The 26,705-nt window shown below is 54.4% G+C and overlaps 1 protein-coding gene across 1 annotated transcript in view; it reads right to left on the minus strand.

The window, feature by feature from the left end:
* Positions 1 to 26,705, minus strand: part of LOC144719096 (cAMP-dependent protein kinase type I-beta regulatory subunit-like) — a 94,827-nt gene that overhangs the window by 6,617 nt on the left and 61,505 nt on the right. The window contains exons 8-10 of the mRNA XM_078594913.1: positions 20,428 to 20,549; positions 11,481 to 11,562; positions 5,611 to 5,810 (exon numbers count right to left, since the gene is read on the minus strand). Of these exons, the coding sequence (XP_078451039.1) occupies positions 5,638 to 5,810; positions 11,481 to 11,562; positions 20,428 to 20,549 (377 nt within the window). The 3' untranslated portion in view covers positions 5,611 to 5,637. The remainder of the gene's footprint in view (positions 1 to 5,610; positions 5,811 to 11,480; positions 11,563 to 20,427; positions 20,550 to 26,705) is intronic.

Here is a 26,705-nt window from a genome sequence, read left to right on the forward strand (position 1 = left end):
CTGCAGTCACGAAAGCTTTAAATCGAAAATATCCTTTGTGATCGCCAGGTCACTTTTGACAAAGAGCTACATAGCTCAGTGGGGCCTTACCTGGCAAAATAAAAACATACACATGTCTGCCCCCGACACACGACATCCAGAGTATCTCTCAATGTGGCTGCGCCTACAACTCACGTGCCACCTACTCGAGACTCTCGGTGACCTGGAAAAGCGTCAATTAAACCGTGACCACAATCCATCACACACTGTGGTGAAGCATTACGGTTTGTAAATCAATCAATTAATATTACATCTTTGTACTAACCCCAAGTGTTGCTCGCTAGCAGTAGGGCACACAAGGCGGTGTGTGGGTGGGTGACCAGCACCACGCCCGGCCGCCTTTGTTTCCCCAAGCTGCGAGGTTTACACATCGCACCGGCTACGCATTTGAGGCCGAGTCGATCTAGGGGAGGCCCAGAACCGGTTCAGATAATCCGCACCCACACGAACTCCCAGGGACGCCGCACACACACGTGGGACGTACGGTGCGCGTGCGTGCGCACACGTACGTGCTTGTGCGCGTGCGTGCGTGTGCACACGTACGTACGGTGCGCGTGTGTGCGCACACGTACTTGCGCGTGCGTGCGCCGCGCGCTTTGGAAGTTTGGACAAACATAATAATCCTCTCCCAAACGGCTTGGGCCTCTGCTGCTGCTGCTGTCAGAGATCCCTATTCTCGTTAGCGGAGGCCACTGCCTGTTGATGGATCTGATTGATGAGCAGATCCTAATTTTGTTGGCGCGTGGCAGAGGGTGAGTCTCCCGGCTCTCGCTCCGTCTCGCGGCGAAGACCGCCCGGTTCTCGGAGGACCCTAACGCGCGTCTAAACATAGGTCCACACTGATGGATTGATTGGTCTGGGGAGCGTGCGTCCATCTGTGCGTTTGTTTGTTCCCCCTTGCGTGCGTGCGGGAGTGTGTGCGTCGTGCAGGCCTTAATAGGTGCTCACCAATGGAATTTGCCCCAGCGGTCTTCTCCGAGGGTGAAACGGTGGGAGGCGGGGGGGAGGAAGGAATTTGTGTTGGTGTGTGAGCAAGTGTGTGGATGGGTATGTGTGTGTTGATGTCTTTGTGTGTGTTGTTGGTGTGTATGTGTGTGTACTGATGTCTTTATTTGTGTTCTGCATTTATGTTTGTGTTGGTGTGTATGTGTGTGTATTGATATTTTTAGCAGTTAGTGCGCTGTGCTACGAATCCGGCGCCCTGAGTTCGATTCCCACTTACGACCAACACCAGTCACGATTATCTAAATTGGTCCTGGGCCTTCCTAGGTCGGCTCAGCCTCAAATGAATACCTCGTGTGCTGTGTAAACATCGCCACTACAGTGTTGGCCACCCACCCCCTCTTGTGTCGTGCCGGCTTTCATAGGTGCTCGCTAACAGCACTTGCCCAAACAGTCCAACAAGGCTATATTGGGGATTTTTGTCTTTGTATTGATGTATTGTGGGTAGTGAGCGGTAGTGTACCGGTTAGCGCAGTGCACTAACCGCAACAAATATTGCAGTAATCAGCAATACTAATATCATCATCGTCATCACGACCGTCATTATCACAATCATTGCAGTTACTATCACAATCACTCCCATTAAAATCATCATCAATACCATCACTACCATCACCACCACGATCGCCATGATGAGCATCATCGTCATCATCATTCAGGTCATCAACAGCGCCACCATCATCATCATTAACACCATCAGCACCACCACCACCACCAACATCTTCATCAGTGCCATTCCAATCATTATCGCCAACACCACCACAACCACCACCACTAAGCAGCAAGGAGGAACAATGCCTGAATGGCTTTTATTCCCCCAGGTGTGATCCCATTGAGATTCGTGACCTCTTTCACGAGCCTCACTTTGGCGCGAGCAGAGCCCACACAGATTCACTGCCTCCTTCACAGGCCCCCGCCGTGGGTGTGGAGCCCATAGAGATTCACGGCCATGGGGGTGGCAAGGATGCGACTTTATTGAGATTCATTATCTCGCCACTTCTTTTGTGGTCACTGAGCCCGGGGGGGGGGAGGGGGTGGGGGGGGGGGGCCTTGGACCCAGGACGGGCGACTGACCACACCGCGCAGTAACGGCACCACGCGGCGTCGCCGTCGCTCCCTTCCTCCTGCCAGATGGCCACAGCTCTGGCAGAATTAGTTGTTAGTTGACCACGTGACCTTCGAGTGGCCGCCCGTACGTGTCCATCGGCCACCGTCACTACACCTCCCGGGGCTTCCACCCCACCTCCCCCCCCCCCCCCAGGTTGCAGACTCCGCACAAGGACGGTGGTCCTCATCGCATCCTCACACACACTGGACGGACGCCTTCCTCCCAATCCCCTGACCGCTTCCATTTCCAACCCCTGACGACCTTCCCTCCTCCACCCATTGGACCTCCGGTGGCCTGACGACGGCCGTAGCCGCTCTCGCCTCCCTGTCCCTCACCGGCCGGCAACGATCGCTCGGCGGCACACTGCCTGCCGCTTCAGGGTGGACGTTGCGGGTGCCCGTGACGTCATCCGCGAGAGGGTAGCCCACCGCGCATGCCAGGCCCGTTGGTGGCGGGGTCCAAAATCTTTCGCCGCGTTCCAAAATGACGCCCGCGGGTTGCCCAACTGGGCAGACGCACGGCAATCATCGCCCCCCCCCCACCCCACCCCTACAGGCTGACTCATGGCCCCAGGTTACTGGTTCCAATAATATTCTACCCCGGTCTCTCGACCTCGAAGTAGCCGCCCGCGTCTAAAATAAAACGCTCTCCTGCCGCACACAATTCTCAGATTACAAAATAGAGGGGTTTTTTTTTTGGGTTAGATCGCGTAAATATATAAGTGTGTCGTTAAAACCCGCCACCACCCAACACAGCCAACTAGTAAGGGTTGTCACGTTTTAACGACACATTTCGATATTTACGCGATCTAATAAAAAAAAAAACTCTATTATGGATGATATTGCCCGCGAAAGCCTACGTGTTAAACATTCTCAGCTTCCGAGTTGTTAACCCCCCACCCCCCACCGCGGCCCCATCCAGCCGTGGAGGGGGTGGGATGGGCAAGGTAGCAATGATGGAGGAAGGAAGGAGGAAATGGGGAAGCAGTGATTACATTGAGCGGGAATAGTCGTCTCACCTGAGCCGAGGTGGGCTGCTCCGCACAACAATGGGGCTTCACGTAACGGTGGCATCCCACTCCTTCAAAGTCACAAAGTCATCTCCCGCGCAATTTGCTTGCACTGACAGCCCTGCCCGTCTCCCGCTTACCACAGCCTCTGAGAGCCAGTGGTGGACATTCCAAATTTCCTATGGCAGCAGTGAGTCACTCTGTAAAAAGACCACTGTTGACTTCCTCACAAACTGGTACTGGTTGTATCGACCCCCCCCCCCAGATGGATGATGGGTTGAGTCAACTCCCCCCGTCCCCCACAAACCGGGAGTTGAACTCGCGAACTTCATGATTTGCGGGCCGCTCGCTCTGCCGCTGAACCACCCGGCCGGTTGACGACTCCACTCTGACTACACTTCCCAAAAACACTGTTTCCTCTCCCATAATGCATCAGCCAACTTCCTTCCACGACCACAGTTCTATGGCCTCAGGGTGGCAGGCGTTTTATATTTCGACTTATTTATTTATTTTAGTCACGTGGGTTCTAAAATCCCCGTCTGTTGAGATGTCGTTGGCTGCTCAGGGTCTGTCAAGGGGTAAAGCAACGACTGCTCGTGCCTCATTTCGCACCTCTTCTCGCGTCAAATTTCAAACCTTTCAAGGCCCCACAGTGGACAACGTCATCGTTACCAAGAAGTCGGCCAACCTCTCTGCCCTCTCCCTCTCTCTGCTCTGCAGAAGAGCCATTGCCTGAAACATCAGCCTGATGTTTCCAGCCGATGCCTTCTGAACACTTTCCGATTCCGCAGCTCCATCCCCACATTGTGGTGCCCTCTGCGCCTTTGGTAATCCATCTCCCCAGGAGACCGGCGGCACAAGGGGGGAAGATGTGAGTCCAGACAGATGGTGGGAGAACTGTCGGGGCATTGCGGTGGTGGTTGTGGTGGTGGTGGCGGTGGTTGTGGTGGTGGTTGTCATGGTGGTTGTGGTGGTGGTTTTGCCCACTATAACATCTCCACCTTCAATTTTCGATTCAAAGCTTTCGTGACTGCAGGGATTCATCTTCTTGGTTCTTTCGGTAAAGTCAGGACGGCTGCTTGCGTTGTGGCCGAAACGTCGTGAGAATTATTTTATTATGTTTTTATTTTTATTATTTTATTATTTCCCTTCTACGTGACTTTACCGAAAGAACCAAGAAGATCTCCACCTTCATCCTGATTCCTGTTTCTCTGCTTGTACGGCAACATCAATGATAAACTAAAACTAAACTATTTACAATTTTACCAGCTAAGGCCCACCGAGCTATGGAGCTCTTTTTCAGAAGGAACCTGGCCACAAACGATAGCTCAACGAAGTGGCTTATCACACGTGGACATTTATAGCAGCCAAATACTCTTAACAACTATTATTATTATTATCCCATGTTGACCATTGTGAACCCCACTGCGAGAGGCACGGACATTCCCCCCCCCCCACTGCCCGCCTGATGGGTGGTGGGCGAGGCTCTGATGGGAAGGGGAGTTCCAAACGAGAATTTGTTGCAAAGAATGTTGCCCGCCGTCCGAGTCACCCTCGAAAACGAGCCTCTTGGCTCGATGGGCTTCACGTCCTGGAGATATGACACCAAGAAGATGGCCAGGCAGCTCCACCGAGCTCGCTCAAGAAAGAAAGATTTCCATTATGTCCGTCACTGCAGTGACTCGCCAGCTTGTGGGCGCGCTGAAATTCACCGCCACTGGGACTGACCTGGATGTGAGTTCCAGTGAGTTCCGTGACCACACCCACCGCCCCCCACCACGTGACCTCAGCACGACCCCCATTGAGATGCATTGCCACCCGCGGTGACGGCAGAGCTGCGAGTCCGTTGAGATTCACATTTAGAAACATGCATTGAGATTATTTTGATTATTTTGCGACTATAAATGTCCCAATGATAGGCCAATTTGTTAGAACAATCATTTGTGGCCAGGTTGCTTTTGAAAAATAAGTTAGAACCTCACTGGGCTTTGCCTGGTAGGATGGGGATGTTAGCGAGCACCATGAAAGAACTACCATTCCACTTCAACCACAGAGGCTGCCATTGTTACTATCACCATAACCACCACTTTCAGCCAACGCCACCATCACCATAGCCACCACCTCAATCAATGCCACCATCACCACCACCGCTATCACAATCACAACCACCACCCACCACTTCAAGCAAACATGACCATCACCAGCACCGCTATCACCACTATCACCGCCACCTCAACCAACGCCACCATCACCATCACCACCATCATCACCACCACTATCACAATCACAACCATCACCCACCACCTCAAGCAAACATGACCATCACCACCACCGCTATCACCACTATCACCACCACCTCAACCAACGCCACCATCACCATCACCACCACCACCACCACCGTCATCACCACCATCACCACCACCGCCTCCGCCATCCCCACCGCGTGGCCTACCTGTGGGCGTATATCCGCGGGCGAGCGTCAGACGGAGATGGACACGAAGCTGTTGTATCGCTGGATGTTGCGCTTGAGGATGTCGGAGCAGGGCCCGAGGACGCGCTCGAACCGCGGCCGGTCCAGCTTGACGCACTTGAGCGGCCCGCGGGCCACCACGGTGGCGGCGCGCGGGCGGTCCAACATGAGCGCAATCTCCCCTGGGGGGGTGGGGCGGGGGGGGTACACGGGCACAGTCAGCGCGCGAGTTCGTTTGAGAGGGAGGGGGAGAGAGGGAAAGGGAGAGAGAGAGAGTGATAGAGGAAGAGAGCACAGAAAAAGACGGAAATATAAAATTGTAGAAGAAACAACAAAGTTGTAGGTAAGGGGACGGGTGAGAGGGAGAGTGAGGGGGCAGGTGAGAGGGAGAGGGAGGGGGCAGGTGAGAGGGGGAGGGAGGGGGCAGGTGAGAGGGAGGGGGAGGGGGCAGGTGAGAGGGAGGGGTAGGTGAGAGTGAGGGGGCAGGTGAGAGGGAGAGGGAGGGGGAGGGGGCAGGTGAGGGGGAGGGGGCAGGTGAGAGGGAGAGTGAGGGGGCAGGTGAGAGGGAGGGGGGCAGGTGAGGGGGAGGGGGCAGGTGAGAGGGAGGGGGAGGGGGCAGGTGAGAGGGAGGAGGAGGGGGCAGGTGAGAGGGAGGGGGCAGGTGAGGGGGGGAGGGAGGGGGCAGGTGAGAGGGAGGGGGCAGGTGAGAGGGAGGGGAAGGGGGCAGGTGAGAGGGAGAAGGAGGGGGCAGGTGAGAGGGAGGGGGAGGAGCAGGTGAGAGGGAGATGGAGGGGGCAGGTTAGAGGGAGGGGGAGGGGGCAGGTGAGAGGGAGGGGGGGGGGGAGCAGGTGAGAGGGAGATGGAGGGGGCAGGTTAGAGGGAGGGGGAGGGGGCAGGTGAGTGGGAGAGGGAGGGGGGGGAGCAGGTGAGAGGGAGATGGAGGGGGCAGGTGAGAGGGAGGGGAAGAGGGCAGGTGAGAGGTAGATGGAGGGGGCAGGTGAGAGGGAGGGGGGGAGCAGGTGAGTGGGCGGGGGAGGGAGCAGGTGAGAGGGAGATGGAGGGGGCAGGTGAGAGGGAGGGGGGGGCAGGTGAGAGGGAGGGGGGGGCAGGTGAGAGGGAGGGGGCAGGTGAGAGGGAGGGGGAGGGGGGGGAGCATGTGAGAGGGAGGGGGCAGGTGAGAGGGAGGGGGGGGGAGCAGGTGAGTGGGCAGGGGAGGGAGCAGGTGAGAGGGAGATGGAGGGGGCAGGTGAGAGGGAGGGGGGGAGCAGGTGAGTGGGAGGGGGCAGGTGAGTGGGAGGGGACAAGTGAGAGGGAGAGTGAGGGGGCCGGTGAGGGGGAGAGTGAGGGGAGAGCTTGTGAGTGTGTGTAGGTGGATGTGTGCGCCTGTGTGCCCGTACGTGTGAGCGCGTGCATGTGTGTGGGTGCGTGTACGTGTGTGTGTGTGTACATACACTTGTGTGTGCGGACACGTGTGTGCATACACGTGTGTATTCATGCGTGTGTATGTGTGTGTGTAGGTGTGCGAGTGTGTGTACACGTGAATGTGCATACGTGTGTATGTTGTATACATGTGTGAGTGAAGAGTCCGAGTGTGTATACATGTGAGTGTGTGTACGTGTGAGTGTGCGTACATGTGCGTGTGTGTACGTGTGTGTGTCTATGTGTGTGCACGTGTGTCTACGTGTGTGTACGTGTGTGTGTGTACGTGTGTGTACGTGTGTGTGCACGTGTGTTTACGTGTGTGTGTGTGTGTACATGTGTCTACGTGTGCCTACGTGTGTGTGTGTGCGTACATGTGTGCGTGCGTACATGTGTGGGTACGTGTGTGTGTGTACGTGTGTGTGTGTGCACGTGTGTGTGTGTGTGCACGTGGGTGTGTGTTTGTGTGTATCGTATCTACGTGTGTGTGTGTGCACGTGTGTGTGTGTGCACGTGTGTTTGTGTGTGTGCACGTGTGTGTGCACGTGTGTGTGCACGTGTGTGTGTACACGTGTGTGTGTGTACGTGTGTGTGTGTACGTGGGTGTGTTTGTGTGTATCGTATCTACGTGTGTGTGTGTGCACGTGTGTGTCTCCTGGCCAAACCCCATTTGGCGGAGCCAGGAGATTGAATTTTAACCCTCGGGGCTCCTCCAGAAACAACGAAAAACCATTGCGGATGGCCACGTGGAATGTTCGAACGCTCACTGCGGAGGAGAGGCTGCCACTCCTCTGTCGGGAGCTGGACCGGTACCGCCTGGATCTCTGTGGCATTCAGGAGGTCCGGTGGACCGGTTCTGGCTCCTGCCACCATGAGGGGTGGACAGTCCTCTACTCGGGGCAGGAGACTGCCAAACAACAGGGTGTGGCTCTTCTTCTGAACAAAAGAATGAAGGGGGCGTGGGAGCGTGGCGGTGAGGTGTGGGAAGCTGTAAGCCCCAGGATACTTTGGGCTCGCCTTCCCATCAACCAGAGGCGAGGAGTGGTGGTCGTGGTTACTTATGCCCCCACCGAAGACGAACATCCGTGGAGGGATGCAGGCAAAGCCGATGAGTCGGACGCTTTCTATGACCTCCTGTCACAGGTGCTGGCTAAAGTGGCCACTCGGGACAGAGTCATCTTGTTGGGTGACTTCAATGCCCGAGTTGGTCATGATGCTGGCACCTGGTCTGGAGTGATTGGAAGGCATGGGCCAGATCAGCTCAATAATAACGGTAGGAGGCTGCTAGATTTCTGTGCAGCCCATGGGCTTGTAATTACCAACACGCTCTTCCGGCATCGGCGCATCCACACAACATCATGGATGCATGCCGGGTCCAAGCAAGAACATCTGCTGGACTACGTAGTGACGGACCAGCGGATGCGAGCCCATGTCCTTGACACCAGGACCTACCGTGGAGCTGATCTGCCCTCTGACCATCGACTAGTCATCTGTAAGATGCGCCTGCCATTCTTCCACTCCGGTGGTGGGTGTACACCCAGGATCCCATTCCAACCAAAAGTGGCCTGGTCTAAGTTAGCTGATGAAAGTTGCAAGCGAGAATTTCATCATCGCTTGCAGCTGGGGTTGGCATCGTCCCCCACTCCACCTGATGTCGAGGGTAAATGGGCGAGGTTTAAGACTGTGACTCATGCAGCTGCAATGGCTGCTTTGGGTACGCGGTCCAGACCTCCCCGGGAACCCTGGCTGACGGAGGAGGTGTTCAGGTTAATTGAGAAAAAGCGACAGGCCCACTCTCATCGCCTACAGCGTCCCACGTCAGAGAATAAGGAGGTTTACCGCAGTCTTCGCTCGGAGGTTCGGAGAGCCGTGAGGCGCTGCAAGGATGGGTGGTGGTCGCGGGTTGCTGAGGAGATGGAGTCTGCCTCAGTAGCCCGCGATCACAAATCACTATTTAACTCCATCAAAAAAGTAACCTGCAGCGCCACACCTATTACCATCATTAGAGGAAAAAACGGTGATCCAATCTCCGACCCCCAGGAACAGGTTTGCAGATTTGCTGAGCATTTCTGTGAGGTCCTGGGGGAGGGAAAATCTCTCAGCCAGGAAAACATCATGGCACAAAGTGGGGATAACCCTGCTGAGGCTGCGGTGCCTCAAATATTGGAAGAGGTCACCCCTGTGAGTGGCTGGCTGAGGTTCCAGCTGTTGAGGAAGTACTGAGGGCGATCCGGAGTCTGAGACCAGGGAAGGCACCGGGCAGAGATGATCTCCCAGGCGAAATGCTGAGGGAGGGTGGCGTTTGTGCACAGACTGCTCTATATGACATCATAACAACAGTCTGGACCACTGGACGGGTTCCGCAGGACTGGAAGGATGCCCTGGTGGTCCCCCTCTTTAAGAAGGGGGACCGTACCGACTGTAACAACTACAGGGGCATCTCACTCCTCAGTGTGCCGGGTAAGGTCCTGGCAAGGATTATTCAACATCGCCTTGCTAGGCATGCTGAGGAGAGGCTTGCGGAGCCCCAATGCGGTTTCAGGAAAGGGCGGTCCTGCACAGATGCCATATTTTCTGTCCGTCTGCTACAGCAGAGGTGTAGGGAATTCCAAAAAGACCTACATCTCTGCTTTATTGACCTGGTCAAGGCCTATGATACCATCAGTAGGACTGGGCTTTGGGTTGTTCTTCGTGCTTTCGGAGTCCCTGACCCTCTGCTCACGATCATTAAGGACCTTCATGATGGTGAGCGGGCCCGGGTAAAACTACGTGGCCGGGAGTCGGAGCCTTTCCCTGTACACCTTGGGGTGCGACAGGGATGTCCTCTGGCTCCCACATTATTTAACATCTATTTCGACTGCGTAGTTCGTGAAGCCTTCAATAGCTGTACCGGGGGAATTACCATTTGGTACAGATATAATGGGAGGCTGATCGACGCCCGGGTGCGATCAAGGGATGGCTCCCTATTGGTCAACCACGTTATGTATGCCGATGATTTGGTAATAGCTGCTCATTCAGAAGAGGAGTTGGAGACGCTGCTGCTGAGACTGGAGTGTGCCACTAAGAGGTGGGGCCTTACCATCAGCCCCACCAAAACTAAGCACCTGCCTGGGTATTTTGTACCATCGGGCACTCCACCCCCACAACTCCCAATCGGTGATGGGGCAGTTGTGGAGAGAGTAGAGAGTTTCCCATACCTGGGCAGTGTGCTCATGACCGGCTCCAATTTATCAGCAGAGGTCTCACTCCGAATCAGTCGAGCGGCAATATCTTTTCATCGGTTGCGTAACGCTGTGTGGAAGCTACCTGGTCTGTCGCTCCGCACGAAGCTTCAGGTCTTCTCGGCCACGGTCATTCCCTCCCTTCTCTACGCTTGCGAAACGTGGACCCCCCCTAGTGGAGCATCTTCGCCGGTTGGAAACATTTAGGCTGGCCTGCCTACGATCCATCCTGGGTTTAACCTGGCTGGATTGTGTGAGGAGCTCACAAGTCCTTGAAAGATCTGGGCAAAGTCCCATCAGTGAGCTCCTCCGGCAGGCAAGGCTGCGTTGGCTGGGTCATGTAGCCCGCATGCCCAGCCACCGCATGCCTAAACAGCTTCTGTTCGGCCGGATCGAGGGGGCTAAACGGGCGCGGCACGGGCTAGAGAAGAGATGGAGTGATGTGGTACAGGAGGACGTGGAGCTGAGTGGACTTGCCGATGACTGGTACCAGCGGTGTCAAGATCGGCCTCAGTGGAGGAGGCTCGTGAAGGACGCTACTGGGCAGTTGGAGGCAGTCGCCCTCCAACAACAACGGAGGGCGGAGGAGCGACGCTCACAACAACGAGCGGAGCGCCGGGTGGCTAAAGCACAGCAAGTTGGCACAGTAGGGGGCACAGGTGGTGCATCAGCCAGTCATCTCAGTCATCTCGGTCATCTCGGTCAGTCGACCCGTGGCACCTGGGTCTGCCCCGTGACCTCCTGCCAGCGGGCGTTCGACACTTCACGTGGCCTCAGGGTGCACATGGCCTGGCACAAGCGTCGTGGTGACGTCACCGCCACTTAGTGGCGAATGGCGGTTGTTGTTGTGTGTGCACGTGTGTGTGTGTGCACGTGTGTGCGTGAACGTGTGTGTGTACGTGTGTGTGTGTGTGCACGTGTGTGTGTGTGCACGTGTGTGTGTGCACGTGTGTGTGCACTGTGTGTGTGCACGTGTGTGTGTGTGTGTGCACGTGTGTGTGCACGTGTATGTGTGTGTACGTGTGTGTGTGTGCACGTGTGTGTGTGTGCACGTGTGTGTATGCACGTGTGTGTGTGTGTGCACGTATGTGTGTGTGTGTGCACGTGTGTGTGTGTGTGCACGTGTGTACACGTGTGTGTGTGTGCACGTGTGTGAGTGTGTGTGTGTACGTGTGTGTGTGCACGTGTGTGTGTGTGCACATGTGTGTTTACCGAAGTAGTCGGAGGGACCCAGGCGCCCGACTTCCACGAACTCCTCCCTCTCAGAGCGGCGCTGAAGGACGGCGGCGGTGCCCTGAGCACACAACAACAACAACATCATCACCACCATCATCATCACCATCATCGTCACATCATCATCATCATCAAATCTTCACCACGATCACATCATCGCATCACCATCATCACATTATCACACTGCTATTACATAACACTGGTCAACACACTTTTTCTGGCATAAGGTATTCCAACGGTTTTAAGGTAATTTTGGGATGCTGATTCCAAATCTGGCATCACTTTTTGTCTATCACATCAGGTTTTTGAGATATCAAATATTGCATTTTCAATCAAAACTGCAAAAGAAAAATATTAAATAAATGTGGATATCTACATAAAATGATATTATAAACACACTATCCTAAAAATACAGCACCATATTTTAGCACTAAAGCAGTCACTGACTCGCAACAACTTGCAATCATAAGTGACAGAGTTAATTTCGGGTAAAATCAATGAAAATGGGGTATGCCGATAGCGTAAAAATGAGATGTGATAGAGCAAATCTGAGATCAGATCTGGAATCAGCACCCTGAAATTAGTCTAAAACAACTGCAAAAGTCCAGGCCAGAAAAAAAATTTTGTTGTTGACCAGTGTAATTAGCCACGAAGTGGTGGTGACGTCACCACGATGCTTGTGCCAGGCTAGATACACCTTGAGGCCACGTGAAGTGAGGAACGCTTGCTGGCAGGTCACGGGATAGACCCAGGTGTTATGGGTTCATTTACTGAGATGACTTACAGATGCATCACCTGTGCTCCCCACTGTGCCACATACTCAAACAAAGACAAAGAACCCCCGTGTCGCCTTTAACGGACTGTTGGGGCAAGTGCTGATAGTGATTAGCACCTATGAAGGCCGGCACGGCACAAGAGGGTGTGGAGGGCCAGCACCACCTTTGGCCACTTTTGTCTCCCCAGTGGCGATGTTTACAGACTGTACAAGGTACTCGTGATAATCGTCGCTGGTGTTGGCCGTGAGCCAGATTCGTAGCGCAGCGCGCTAACCATTGCACTACCGCTCCCCATATACAAAGCACAAAGATCCCCCGTTTTGCCTGAACAGATTGTTGGGGCAAGTGGTGTTTGCGAGTAGCACCTATGAAGGCCGGCACGGCACACTTACGAAGGAAGGGGTGGGTGGCCAACACTACACACGCACACAGACACACACAGAGACACTAACACGCACACAGACACACACAGAGACACTTACACGCACACAGACACTTCCACGCACACAGACACACACAGAGACACTTACACGCACACAGACACACACAGAGACACTTACACGCACACATACACACACAGACACTTCCACGCACCCAGGCACTTCCACGCACACAGACACACACACAGACACTTACACGCACACAGACACACACACAGACACTTACACGCACACAGACACACACACAGAGACACTTACACGCACACAGACACACACACAGACACACACAGACACACACAGAGACACTTACACGCACACAGACACACACACAAACACACACAGACACTTACACGCACACAGACACACACACAGACACACACACAGACACACACACACAGACACTTACACGCACACAGACACACACACAGACACACACACAGACACACACACAGACACTTACACGCACTTCCTGCCGCCCTGCTCCATTGCTCAAACACAATCCCGGCGCAAATTAACCAGATGAAAGCCGACCAATTGAAATTCCAATTAATACCCCTACCCCCCCATCAACCATCAAACAGCGCCCCCCCACCTCGACCCTTCCCACTCCGACCCGCGCCCAACTTTTATTGCCAGTGGTTGGGCGTTGAGAGGAGGTCCGGTGTAGGAGGTGATCGGAATGAAAATAGCGTCGTGGTTTGAGTGACCGGAATAGCAGCGCCATCAACTCACCTCCAACCACCACCATCATCAGCATCACCATCACAATGGGGGCCTTTGATGTGGCGAGATGAAGGGTGGATGGGTGTGGGTGGGGTGGGCGGGTGGAGGGTCGATTGCAGTGGGGTTGGGGGCATTGAGTGCGCGCGAGTTTCTGTCTTTATTGTTGAGCGCGTGGGCCGTATCCCGTGTCGGGTCGAGAGCGTGCGTGGCAAACCCATTTCGACCACGCACTGCGAGACGGGAGCTCAATGTGACCCCACGACCCGATGTTCGATTCCTGATCACGGTCACCGACAACACCGGTGACGATTAATCCGCACCGGTGCTGGGCCTCCCCCTAGGTCGACTAAGCCTCAAATGAGTACCCGGTGTAGTAAACATCGCCACTAGAGTGACAAAGGCGGCCGGGCGTGGTTGCTGGCCACCCACCCCCTCGTGTGCCGTGCCGGCCTTCACAGGTGCTTTTCGCCAACAGCACTTGTCCCAAAAATTCTGTTGAGGCTACGCGGGGGACCTTTGTCTTGAGACCCACCAAGATTCGTGTTGCATAAGCCGCAAACACAACGGCCAGTGACGACTGCAGCACGCCAAACTTATGAAACACTGAGATATATATTTTATTCGAGTATCGGATGTTGGCGGGGGGAGAACATTTTTCAATGAATCACTGTCAGAAATATAAGAGACGAAGCGGGGTGGAAGGCAGCGCTCCAACGTACCTCGACGGTACAGCCGCCCAAGTACCGAATGCAGACTTCGCGGATTTTCAACGCGGTGCACTAAAGCTCACCGACCTTCCCCCCTCCTGCCATCGCCGTCAGTGACAACCCCATCGTCCATCCCTCTGGCCCAACCACCCCATACGCACCACCCATCGCACTCGCTTTCGTCGTCAACCGCTCGCTGTCTCGCTGTCATCGTCGTTGACTTCAGCGCAATCGTCACCACTCACCGCGCACCGTCGTCCCCTTTCATCGCCTCATCTCACCTCACCACACCGTCTACGCACCTTAAAACTGAAACTCGTTTCTTTAGAACTGCTTTCACGACGTCCCCCACACACCCCCCGGTTTGCATGGCTGGTGGCTACACGCCGGGCAAAAGTAGTTCAACGTACATATGTACTGTATGTACAATGTCAAATTGATAATTCTCTGCTCAGCGCCTTGCTTAGGGCACCATATAAATCAAATGAAGAGACAGTGCCGATGCGAACGCATTACTCCGGGGGAGGTGAGTGGTGGTGGTGCTGTCGCCGGGCACGCGGAACCCCGAGCAGACCTGGCGTTGAGATTCACGGCCAAGTTGGGGGGGGGGGGTGGAGGGGATGGCTACCAACACTGGCAGTGACAGTGGGGCCGTTGTCGTGTTGGCCAAAGCGGCGCAAGTGGCAGCACGGGCCTGGGTTTGATCCCTGACGCGGGAACCTCTCGCTGTGGAGTTTGCGTGTGTGTCCATTTTTCTGCACGAGTTTCCTCCGGGTTTTCCGGGTTTTACTCCCATAACAAAACAAAAAACATACAAACGTACGTACAATGTAACCGGTAGTGGCCAAGTAATATCCCGATGCCGAAAAATGTACCCGTAAAATAAATCTAATTTGGGTTACACACGCGCGTGGCAAAGTCGCGCCACTCTACCGCCTTGGCAGGCGCCTCCGTGAAAAAGAGCCCTGAAACTCGGAGAGACTTTCCCAGAGAGACAATCGTAACGATAAAATAATAATAATAATGGTAATAATAATTGCGAATGTAATGAACCAGCGCTACCGTGAGAAAACCAACGCAGTAGTCTCATCATCATCATCTAAGTTCACAGTGACAGTGACGATGATGACGATTGCGAGGACGATGGTAATTATTGCGGCGCTAATCTGCACGATCGCGATGACGTCGATCATAACAACGGCGACGATCACGACGATGGAACTTTATCTTGTAGTTTTGACAAGAGCGGATACAGTGCTCAAACTTGAAAACATAATAAAAGATATAGTACAGAAACCGAAGAGTGAAAACACATCACACACACACACGTCCTTGAGTGCAGAGTCGTGTTTGTATCAACACAACGCTTCACGGTTGCCTCACAGCGGAATCAACGCTGAGCTCTGTTTTGACCTCAGATCCAAAATATACAGCGGCTGTGCCCTGAGTGTTGTGTGTGTGTGTATGTCTCTTTGTGCGTGTGTCGTTGCCTTTGTAGTGGCAGTGCAGTGGTTAGCGCTCTGCGCGACAAACCCGCCAGCTCGACTTTGGTTCCTGCTCACGGTCAACATCGGCGAACCCGTCGTGGGCCTCCCCTAGGTTGACTCAGCCTCAAATGAGTGCCTGGCGCGGCGTATAAACATCTGCACCTGGGGAGTCAATGGTGGCCGGCCGTGATGCTGGCCACCCACCCCTCGTGTGCCGTGCTGGCCTTCATAGGTGCTACTCGCTAACAGCACTTGCCCCTACAGGCTATATGGGTGATCTTTGTTTCTGATTGTGTCTGTGTGTGAATGTGTGTGTCAATGTGGATGTGTGTGTATGTTTCATTGTGTGAGCATCGGTGTGTTTGTCGGTGTGTTTGTCGGTGTGTGTGTAGGTGTGTGTGTAGGTGTGTGTGTGTAGGTGTGTGTGTGTAGGTGTGTGTGTAGGTGTGTATAGGTGTGTGTGTGTCTGTGTTAAGGTCTACACAGCAACACGCCCGGCTCACTTTGTCTCCCCAGTGCTGATATTTACATAATGCACCAGGTACTAATTTAAGGCTGAGTCGACCTAGTGCAGGCCCAGGATTGGCTCAGACATCGCTGGGTTCTTGGCGCAGTGTGCTTCACCCCACATACATACAAAGGCAAAGATCCCCCGGATAGCCTTAACAAACTATTGGGGCAAGTGCTGTTAGTGAGCACCTATGAAGGCCGGAACAGCATGCATGGAGCTGGGTGGCCAGCACCACACCCGGCCGCCTTTGTCTCCCTAGTCGCGATGTTTACACACTGCACCAGGTACTCATTTAACACTGAGTCGACCAAGAGGAGGCCCAGGACCGGTTCAGATAATCGTCACTGGTGTTCGCCGTGAGCGGGAATCGAACTCGGGTCGCCGCGCTAACTGCCGCACTACCGCTCCCCTGACACCCCGGTACACACCAACACACACCGATTCACAGGTACACACACGCACACACAGGTGCATACACACACAGGTACACCCCGACACATGTACACACAGGTACACACACGCACACACAGGTACATACACACACAGGTACATACACACACAGGTACACACCGACACACTGATTCACAGGTACACACACGCACACACAGGTACATACACACACACACAGGTGCATACATACACAGGTGCATACATACACAGGTACACACCAACACACACTGATTCACAGGTACACACACGCACACACAGGTACATACACACACAGGTACACTCCAACACACACTGATTTACAGGTACACACACGCACACACAGGTACATACACACACAGGTACACACCAACACACACTGATTCACAAGTACACACACGCACACACAGGTATATACACACACAGGTACACACCAACACACACTGATTTACAGGTACACACACGCACACACAGGTACATACACACACAGGTACACACCGACACACTGATTCACAGGTACACGCACACACAGGTACAGACACACAGGTACACACCGACACACACTGATTCACAGGTACACGCACACACAGGTACATACACACAGGTACATACACACACAGGTACACACCAACACACACTGATTCACAGGTACACACCGACACAACAACAACAACAACAACCGCCATTCGCCACTAAGTGGCGGTGACGTCACCACGACGCTTGTGCCAGGCCATGTGCACCTTGAGGCCACGTGAAGTGTCGAACGCCTGCTGGCAGGAGGTCACGGGGCAGACCCAGGTGCCACGGGTCGACTGACCAAGATGACCGTGATAACTGGCTGATGCACCACCTGTGCCCCCTACTGTACCAACTTGCTGTGCTTTAGCCACCCGGCGCTCCGCTCGTTGTTGTGAGCGTTGCTCCTCCGCCCTCCGTTGTTGTTGGAGGGCGACTGCCTCCAACTGCCCAGTAGCGTCCTTCACGAGCCTCCTCCACTGAGGCCGATCTTGACACCGCTGGTACCAGTCATCGGCAAGTCCACTCAGCTCCACATCCTCCTGTACCACATCACTCCATCTCTTCTCTAGCCCGTGCCGCGCCCGTTTAGCCCCCTCGATCCGGCCGAACAAAAGCTGTTTAGGCATGCGGTGGCTGGGCATGCGGGCTACATGACCCAGCCAACGCAGCCTTGCCTGCCGGAGGAGCTCACTGATGGGACTTTGCCCAGATCTTTCAAGGACTTGTGAGCTCCTCACACAATCCAGCCTGGTTAAACCCAGGATGGATCGTAGGCAGGCCAGCCTAAATGTTTCCAACCGGCGAAGATGCTCCACTAGGGGGGTCCACGTTTCGCAAGCGTAGAGAAGGGAGGGAATGACCGTGGCCGAGAAGACCTGAAGCTTCGTGCGGAGCGACAGACCAGGTAGCTTCGACACAGCGTTACGCAACCGATGAAAAGATATTGCCGCTCGACTGATTCGGAGTGAGACCTCTGCTGATAAACTGGAGCCGGTCATAAGCACACTGCCCAGGTATGGGAAACTCTCCACTCTCTCCACAACTGCCCCATCACCAATTGGGAGTTGTGGGGGTGGAGTGTCCGATGGTACAAAATACCCAGGCAGGTGCTTAGTTTTGGTGGGGCTGATGGTAAGGCCCCACCTCTTAGTGGCATGCTCCAGTCTCAGCAGCAGCGTCTCCAACTCCTCTTCTGAATGAGCAGCTATTACCAAATCATCGGCATACATAACGTGGTTGACCAATAGGGAGCCATCCCTTGATCGCACCTGGGCGTCGATCAGCCTCCCATTATATCTGTACCAAATGGAAATTCCCCCGGTACAGCTATTGAAGGCTTCACGAACTACGCAGTCGAAATAGATGTTAAATAATGTGGGAGCCAGAGGACATCCCTGTCGCACCCCAAGGTGTACAGGGAAAGGCTCCGACTCCCGGCCACGTAGTTTTACCCGGGCCCGCTCACCATCATGAAGGTCCTTAATGATCATGAGCAGAGGGTCAGGGACTCCGAAAGCACGAAGAACAACCCAGAGCCCAGTCCTACTGATGGTATCATAGGCCTTGACCAGGTCAATAAAGCAGAGATGTAGGTCTTTTTGGAATTCCCTACACCTCTGCTGTAGCAGACGGACAGACCGACACACACAGGTACATACACACAGGTACACACCGACACACACTGATTCACAGGTACACACACGCACACACAGGTACATACACGCACACACAGGTACATCCACACACAGATACACACCCACACACACTGATTCACAGATACACACACGCACACACAGGTACATACACACACAGGTACACACACGCACACATAGGTACACACACAGGTACATACACACACACACACTGATTCACAGGTATACACACGCACACACAGGTACATACACACAGGTACATACACACATGTACACACATGCACACACAGGTACACGCACGCACACACAGGTACACACACAAATGCACACCAATAAGCAGAGGTGTGGACTCGAGTCATGTGACTTGGACTCGAGTCAGACTCGAGTCATGAATTTGATGACTTGCGACTCGACTTGGACTTGCATAACAATGACTTTGTCCCACCTATGAGATGTGGACTCGAGTCATGTGACTTGGACTCGAGTCAGACTCGAGTCATGAATTTGATGACTTGCGACTCGACTTGGACTTGCATAACAATGACTTTGTCCCACCTCTGCCAATAAGACACACAATCCGCAGCAAGTCTTCTTCTGCAAAGCCACCTTTGTTCCCCACAAGCAGGAGGAGCAGCATGGATTCCCATGTCCCCCCCCCTCCCCCCGTGTTCCTCCATGACCATCACCCCCCACCCGACATCCCCATCCTGCCCCCGCCCCTCCCTCATCCTCCTCCATCGTAGAGAATTTACAGTCGTGGGCAGCGAAGAAGGGAACTCTTTCTTCTTCCACGTCCCTCCTCCACCTCCCCCCTGAACCCAATCCACCCCGCCCCCCACCTACCCCCCCCCCTTACCCACAACCACCCCCACCCACCCACCCACTACCACCCTCACCCCACTTCGCTGGGGCCAAAGATCCCCACACATCCGATTCGAAACAAACTCCCAATCGGTCACCCACTGGGGGCTCATCATGGCCGGTTCGGAGGCACACCGCTCGAGATGACAACCTGGGCTCAAACCCTGGGGTCCGGGCAGAGCCACCGCTAAGCTATGGCGAATTGGGGGGGGGGGGGGGGGCGACTGCCCCGTGCCCCGCGCTTTGAGGGGCATCCCGCGCTTCAACGTCGCGGCGTCAGATGTAATACCACCAGTTTAGTTTGAAGGCGTCGGCGGGGGGGGGGGGATCCACATGGTGTGAGATGTTATCTCACCTGGTATGCAGGAAGTCATGGTTTTCATTCTGACCCTGACACCTGCTGTATATTTGGAGTTTGCGTGGCTTTCTCTCTCTCTCTCTCTCCCCGTGGTTGCGTGAATTTCTATCCAGCTTTTCCCTCCACATTTATGATCAACATCGACACGTTCAAGAGGATTTGGCCGCTGTAAATGTCCAGATGATAAGCCACTTCGTTGAGCTATCATCGCATGTGGCCAGGTCGCTTCTGAAAAACAGCTCTTCAGCTCAGTGGGCCTTACCTGGTCAAATTAAAAATAGTTAAGTTTTAGTTTAGATTTGCCCCGAGCCCCACAACCTCTCTGTGGACGGGCCCTAGATCTGGGTCTTTCCCTCGCTCTCTCTCTCTCTCCCTGCCTCTCTCCCTGCTTCTCTCCCTGCCTCTCTCCTTGCCTCTCGCCCTCTATCTCCTTTCTCTCAGTCCCCGGGGGGGACATAATCGGCACCTCGGTGATGAGGAAGAAGTCGTCGCCGGGGTCTCCCTGAACCACGATCTTCTCCGCGTCCTCGAACTGCACCGGCTCCAGCGCATCGGCCACCGTCAGCCGCTCCCAGTGCTCCAGCGATTCTGCAACAACACAAAGACAAAGGTCCCCCATGTAGCCTTACGCACGAGACTGTTGAAAAGCAGCGGAGGGGGGGGGCAAGTGCTGCGTACGAACAGCGACAGGGAAAGTGGTGCGGGCTGGAACCACGCCTGGCCGCCTTTGTCTCCCCAGTGCCGATGTGTTTTTTTTCCTTAGCTCCACCAGGTAATCATTTGAGGTTGGGTCGACCTCGGAGGGGCCCAGCACCGGTTTAGATTTTCGCCAACAAAGTTGGCTGATATTTGTTTTCCTATGCTCCACCAGGTACTATACTCGCTTGAAGCCGAGTTGACCTATGCTACACGACCTGCCACCGATGTATGCCGTGGCCTGAAAGCGAACTTAGGTCACCACCGGCTTCGTAGCACCGTGCATAAAACACGACTTGCACATCCTTCTAATGCACCCGCGCGCGCACACACACACAGGTCGACACGGCCATTGTGAATCCCCATGAGACTTCAGGCTCAATGAAAGGTGGCAGCCCCAACAGTCTGGAACGCTATCATCCCTCTGCACATTCGCAGCATCACCTCAATCGCCTCCTTCAAGAGACACTTAAGAACTCACCTCTATAACCACGTGCTTTCGAGCGACTCTGAGCTTGGCTCCGCGCCTCTGAGTTGCGGCCGTTACATCCGCAAATTTGCGCGCGTTATAAATTGCATTATTATTAGTCCTTATATTCAAATAAACTATATATATTTAAAAATATATATTTTACTAGGTAAGACCCACTGAGCTATGTAGCTCTTTTTCAGAAGCGACCTGGCCACACGCAATTGATAGCTCAACGAAGTGGCTTTTCATCACGTGGAAATAAACAGCAGCAGAAAAAACTCTAAACGCGCGTTGATTCTAAACGTTGGGGGAAAAACCGGAGGGGACCCACAACCCAGTGGGTTCAGTGACTCCGACATGGCTACCTCCGATCAGCTACGTACGGTGCGAAAGAAATTCAACATACGTACATCATGAGCCCCCTGTACTGCTGAGAAACACGGCTCCCAAGGGCTTGAACCCAGGATCTCGTCGGTGCCGACTCAGTAACTCCGACTCGGCCATTATGAACCCCCCCCCACCCCCCACCCGGTCACCACTTCGGATGCACCTAAATCCTGGGTGTGGTGGAGGCAGCGGCGGCAGGGTTAGGGAGGTGACGGGCGAAACGGAAAGAAAAAAAACCGAGAGAGAGAAAAAAAAACGGAAATGGATTTGGCCGAGGCCACGAACCCGGATTGTGTTCACACGCCGATCGGGTGGCCGGGACACGAAATCCCGGCACACTTTGGCGGCGCGAGGCGAGCCGGGCCGCTTCGGGCACCGCGCCTCAAATCCCCCAAAAACCCTCGCCGCCATAAACACCACCCCCCCCCCACACACACACCTCATGTCTCTCCCGTGCGTCTCTCCCCCGACGTCTCACCTATGCATCTCTCTCTCCCTGTGTTGCTCCCGCGCGTCTCTCTCCTTCGTGTGTGTCCCTCCGTGCATTTTTTCTCTCCCGTGAATCTCTCCGTGCATCTTTCTCTTCCGTGCGTCTCTCCCCGTGCGTCTCTCCCCGTGCGTCTCTTCCCGTGTATCTCTCCCCGTGCGTCTCTCCCCGTGTATCTCTTCCTAGGACTGGGTTTTTTAGTTCATAATGGCTGTGTTTGAGAGATAGAGATCCTGGGTTCGAGCCCGAGGACTGGGTTTTTTTCTCTCTCCCTCTCTCAGTGGGTTAATAACGGCCTATAGCCTTCGCCCAGGGGTCGGCAACTGGACTCCCATGGTAAACTGCACTCCCATGTTAAACTGGACTTCCATGTTAAACTGCACTCCCATGTTAAACTGCACTCCCATGGTAAACTGCACTCCCATGTTAAACTGCACTCCCATAGTAAACTGCACTCCCATGTTAAACTGCACTCCCATGGTAAACTGCACTCCCATGGTAAACTGCACTCCCATGTTAAACTGCACTCCCATGTTAAACTGCACTCCCATGTTAAACTGCACTCCCATGGTACACTGCACTCCCATGGTAAACTGCACTCCATGTTAAACTGCACTCCCATGTTAAACTACACTCCCATGGTAAACTGCACTCCCATGTTAAACTGCACTCCCATGGTAAACTGCACTCCCATGTTAAACTGCACTCCCATGTTAAACTGCACTCCCATGTTAAACTGTACTCCCATGGTAAACTGCACTCCCATGTTAAACTGGACTCCCATGTTAAACTGCACTCCCATGGTAAACTGCACTCCCATGTTAAACTGCACTCCCATGTTAAACTGGACTCCCATGGTAAACTGCACTCCCATGTTAAACTGCACTCCCATGTTAAACTGCACTCCCATGGTAAACTGCACTCCCATGTTAAACTGCACTCCCATGGTAAACTGCACTCCCATGTTAAACTGGACTCTCATGTTAAACTGCACTCCCATGTTAAACTGGACTCCCACGGTAAACTGCACTCCCATGGTAAACTGGACTCCCACGGTAAACTGCACTCCCATGGTAAACTGGACTCCCACGGTAAACTGCACTCCCACGGTAAACTGCACTCCCATGGACCTAGTCAATGTACCTGCGAGAGACTAAGCTTTGGCCGCATCTCTTTTATCTCTCTCTCTCTCCGTCTCTCTCAGGGTGTCCATAGCGGCAGCCGTGTCAGTGCCACCGATCCATCAGTGGCTCTGAGAATCCTCGACTCGAGCCCTGGCTGGAGACGGGCGTGCTCTCTCTTTCTCTCTCTCTTCTCTCTCTGTCCATCTCAGGAGACTCATAATGGTCGTGTCAAGCGAGAGGCACCGGGCCAGTGAAGCAAAGTTGCGAGAGGAGAGTGAAAACCGCCCCCCCCCCTCCCCCCCTCCCGAGTTCCGAGCGTCGCGCCGCCGAGTAACTGGAGCCCGGCGCGAGCGCCGCGGTGGTGGTGGCGGTGGTGGTGGTGGTGGCGGCGGTGGTGGTGGTGGCGGGGGTACAGGTTTATGCGGCGACCAGCCGACCGTGCCGAGTCTGTGGCTCTTGTTTTGGCAAAGGCGGCTGTGCGTGGAGGCAGAGCAGCGCCTATCAGATGGTGGACGAGGATGCGGGCGGGCGATCAGGTGAGCGAGAGGCCCCGTCTCTGCCGAACACCCAATATGTGTGGGGGGTTGGGGGCACCAAAGTCTGGAGGGGGGGAATGTTGCTGGCGTGAGGGGGGGGGGGCATCATCACCGTCTGTCCACGTTGCGATAACCTCGTAGAAATACGCGGAAGCCGCGTCGAGAAATCCGCGGAAGGAGTTCCAATGGCCGGATTTCTGTTCACTTCATTTAACGTGGCCCAGTTTCGTCTACATTAGAGATCGTCAGTGCCGTGTAGCTCTGATGCTCTGCATGGTGGTGCGATATTAATCCTCATTAAGACTCCTCATCAGTGCAGTGGCTCTACTCGCCTGCATCACGAATGTTAGTACTGGATTCATTTGTATTACTGATCATCAGCATGGTATGGGCTCTGTTAACCGTGTTGGTTGGACAGAATCAGAATATGTATCTATACTGGAGGAATCCGGTGAGTCTACGAAGCTCTTTTCACAGCTCTGCACACCGAGGGCCACGGCTGCGGCATGATTCTTTTCCCGCCACGGGACGTCACGCGACAGAGCCATCAGCGGTCGTTGTGCAGAATCGTATCGTATACGATAGCAGGAAGAAAAAAAAGTTTTGCTGGCTGGCTGTCTTCCTGCCTGGTGCGCGGGATAGTGCGCGGTAGTGACGTCACCATGCACACTTGCGCGGTGACGTCCCCCGCATCCCGGCCGTGTGTCCCACGGAAAAGGCACGGGCAGTGCTAGAACAAGTAACGGCATACATTGGGAGGCAATTCGCCCTTTCTTTCCGTAACTCTCCCTCCGCATGATAAATTAAAGACGTGGATGACGTGCAAAGAAACAATCGAGCAATGAATTGTGTCGAGAGAGAGAGGGAGAGAGACGTGGGGCGTGGGAGGCGTGGAAGTCTGCGCATTTGTTTTGTTACCCCAAGGCTGCCAGAGAGAGGCCCTGATGACGAACTCAGAAAGCGCGCTACAAGATTCTCTCGAATTTCTCCGGGCACGGGAAAAAAACGTGGCGATGGAAGATTGCCGGTGTGTGTATATATATGCGTGAACACGGTGTTGGCCACCCACCCCCTCGTGTGCCGTGCCGGCCTTCATAGGTGCTCGCTCACAGCACTTGCCCCAACAGACTGTTCAGGCAATACGGGGGATCTTTGTCTTTTGCCAGTCTTCTCAGTCAGTCAACCCATGGCACCTGGGTCTATCCCGTGACCTCCTGCGAGCACCCTTTCGACACTTCGCGTGGCCTCAAAGTGCACATAGACTTGCACAAGCACCGTGGTGACGTCACCTGCCACCTAGTGGCGATGGCCGTTGTTGTTGTTGTGTATGTGCCTCATAATGAGTACCTGGTATGACGTGTAAACATCGCCACTGGAGAGACAAAGACGGTCGGGCGTGGTGCTGGCCACACAGCCCCTAGTGTGCCATTCCGGCCTTCACAGGTCACTCTATTTTGGCGATATGGGGGATCGTTGTCTTTGACTCGGGAGGGAGTTGGATGGCGGTGGTGGTGGTGGGGATGAGATGACTATGCTGGTCCCATTCGTTCATTCAGAGTCACTGAAGCCTCGGCTGGAATGACGGCTCCCAATCGAGCGCCGGTTACGCGCGTGGGGCTTGCAGGCGGGCAGCTCAGCATCGCCTTACGATCACGCACAAGGACAAAGATCCCCCGTATAGCCTTTAACAGACTTTTGGGGCAAGTGCAGCTGGCGAGTAGCAGCTATGACGGCCGGCACGGCACACGAGGGGGTGGGTGGCCAGCACCACGCCCGACCGCCTTTGTCTTCCAGGTGGCGATGTTTACACACTGCACCAGGTACTCATGTGAGGCCGAGTCGACCTAGAGGAGGCCCAGAAGCAGATTCAGATAATCGTCACTGGTGTTGGCCGTGAGCAGGAATCAAACTCGGGACGCCGGGTTCGTAGCACGGCGCCCTAACCACTACACCACCGCTCCCCACACTCACACGTTCATGCACAAATACACATGCAAGCAGATGCGCATGTACACAAAGACAAAGATCCCCGTATAGCCTTAACAGATTGTTGGGGCAAGTGCTGCTAGCGAGCACCCACGTGTGCCGTGCCGGCCTTCATAGGTGCTTGCAGACGCGGATGCACACACGCGGACACACACACAGGCACATACACGCGCGGACACACACGCACACGCGGACACCCCGTGCAAGGTTTATACCTGCGTCAATCAAATCGCGGCGCGTGTGCATTAGCACGCTGCGAGAGGGGCAAGCTTAAGTTCCGCATGGCACAATTTGTTCTTTTCTGCGCGCTGGAATTCACGGGACCTGTTTCCTGCACCTCCGCGTTACCCTTCCAGGTGCCCCCCCCCCCTGCCTTGCCTCCTGCCATGTGGTCTCAGGAGACACGGCGAGCACCATCGCTGCCGTGGATACTCACGGCGACGACAGCTCGAACGCCGCTACCGTTCAGTGCTAATCAATGGACGCAAGCAAGATTTGTAAACAAGACTTCTTGTAAAGCAGGCTCGTGAACACGATTCGTAAACAAGAGTTGAGGCCGTGGTGAGGGTTGGTTGATTCCAGATGCGAATCCAGTTTCTGTGCCTCTCTCTCTCTCTCTGGACTCCCCATCTCCCTGTCTCTCCATCCTCCTGTCTCTCCATCTCTTCCCATCTCTCTTTCTCTCTCCCCGTCCTCATGATGCTTCACATATTTCGAAGAAGAAGAAGAAGAAATGCACCTCTGTAATATTCAGTGTTCCACTTTGTACAGCTACATTATGGATTTGTGTTGTTTCTTGTAAGCAATTAAATTGATATTCAACGGCAAATTTTCTCCCATCTCCCCCCCTCTCTCTCTGTTTTCTCGCTCCCCCCCACCCGCCCCGTGTCGCTCTCTGCAGGAACCTGTTTGAAGTGGAACAGGTAATTCACGTTAGACGAGGGAGTTCACGAGAATAGAGAGCCTGCAAAACTCCGAACACACACACGTGGGGGATTGCTCATGCGCACACATACGTGCACACATACTACGTATGTGGACATTTCACTCGCACAC

The sequence above is a fragment of the Lampetra planeri genome, chromosome 5 (assembly GCF_965212315.1).
Source record: "Lampetra planeri chromosome 5, kcLamPlan1.2.h2, whole genome shotgun sequence".
NCBI classification, from domain to species: domain Eukaryota; kingdom Metazoa; phylum Chordata; class Hyperoartia; order Petromyzontiformes; family Petromyzontidae; genus Lampetra; species Lampetra planeri.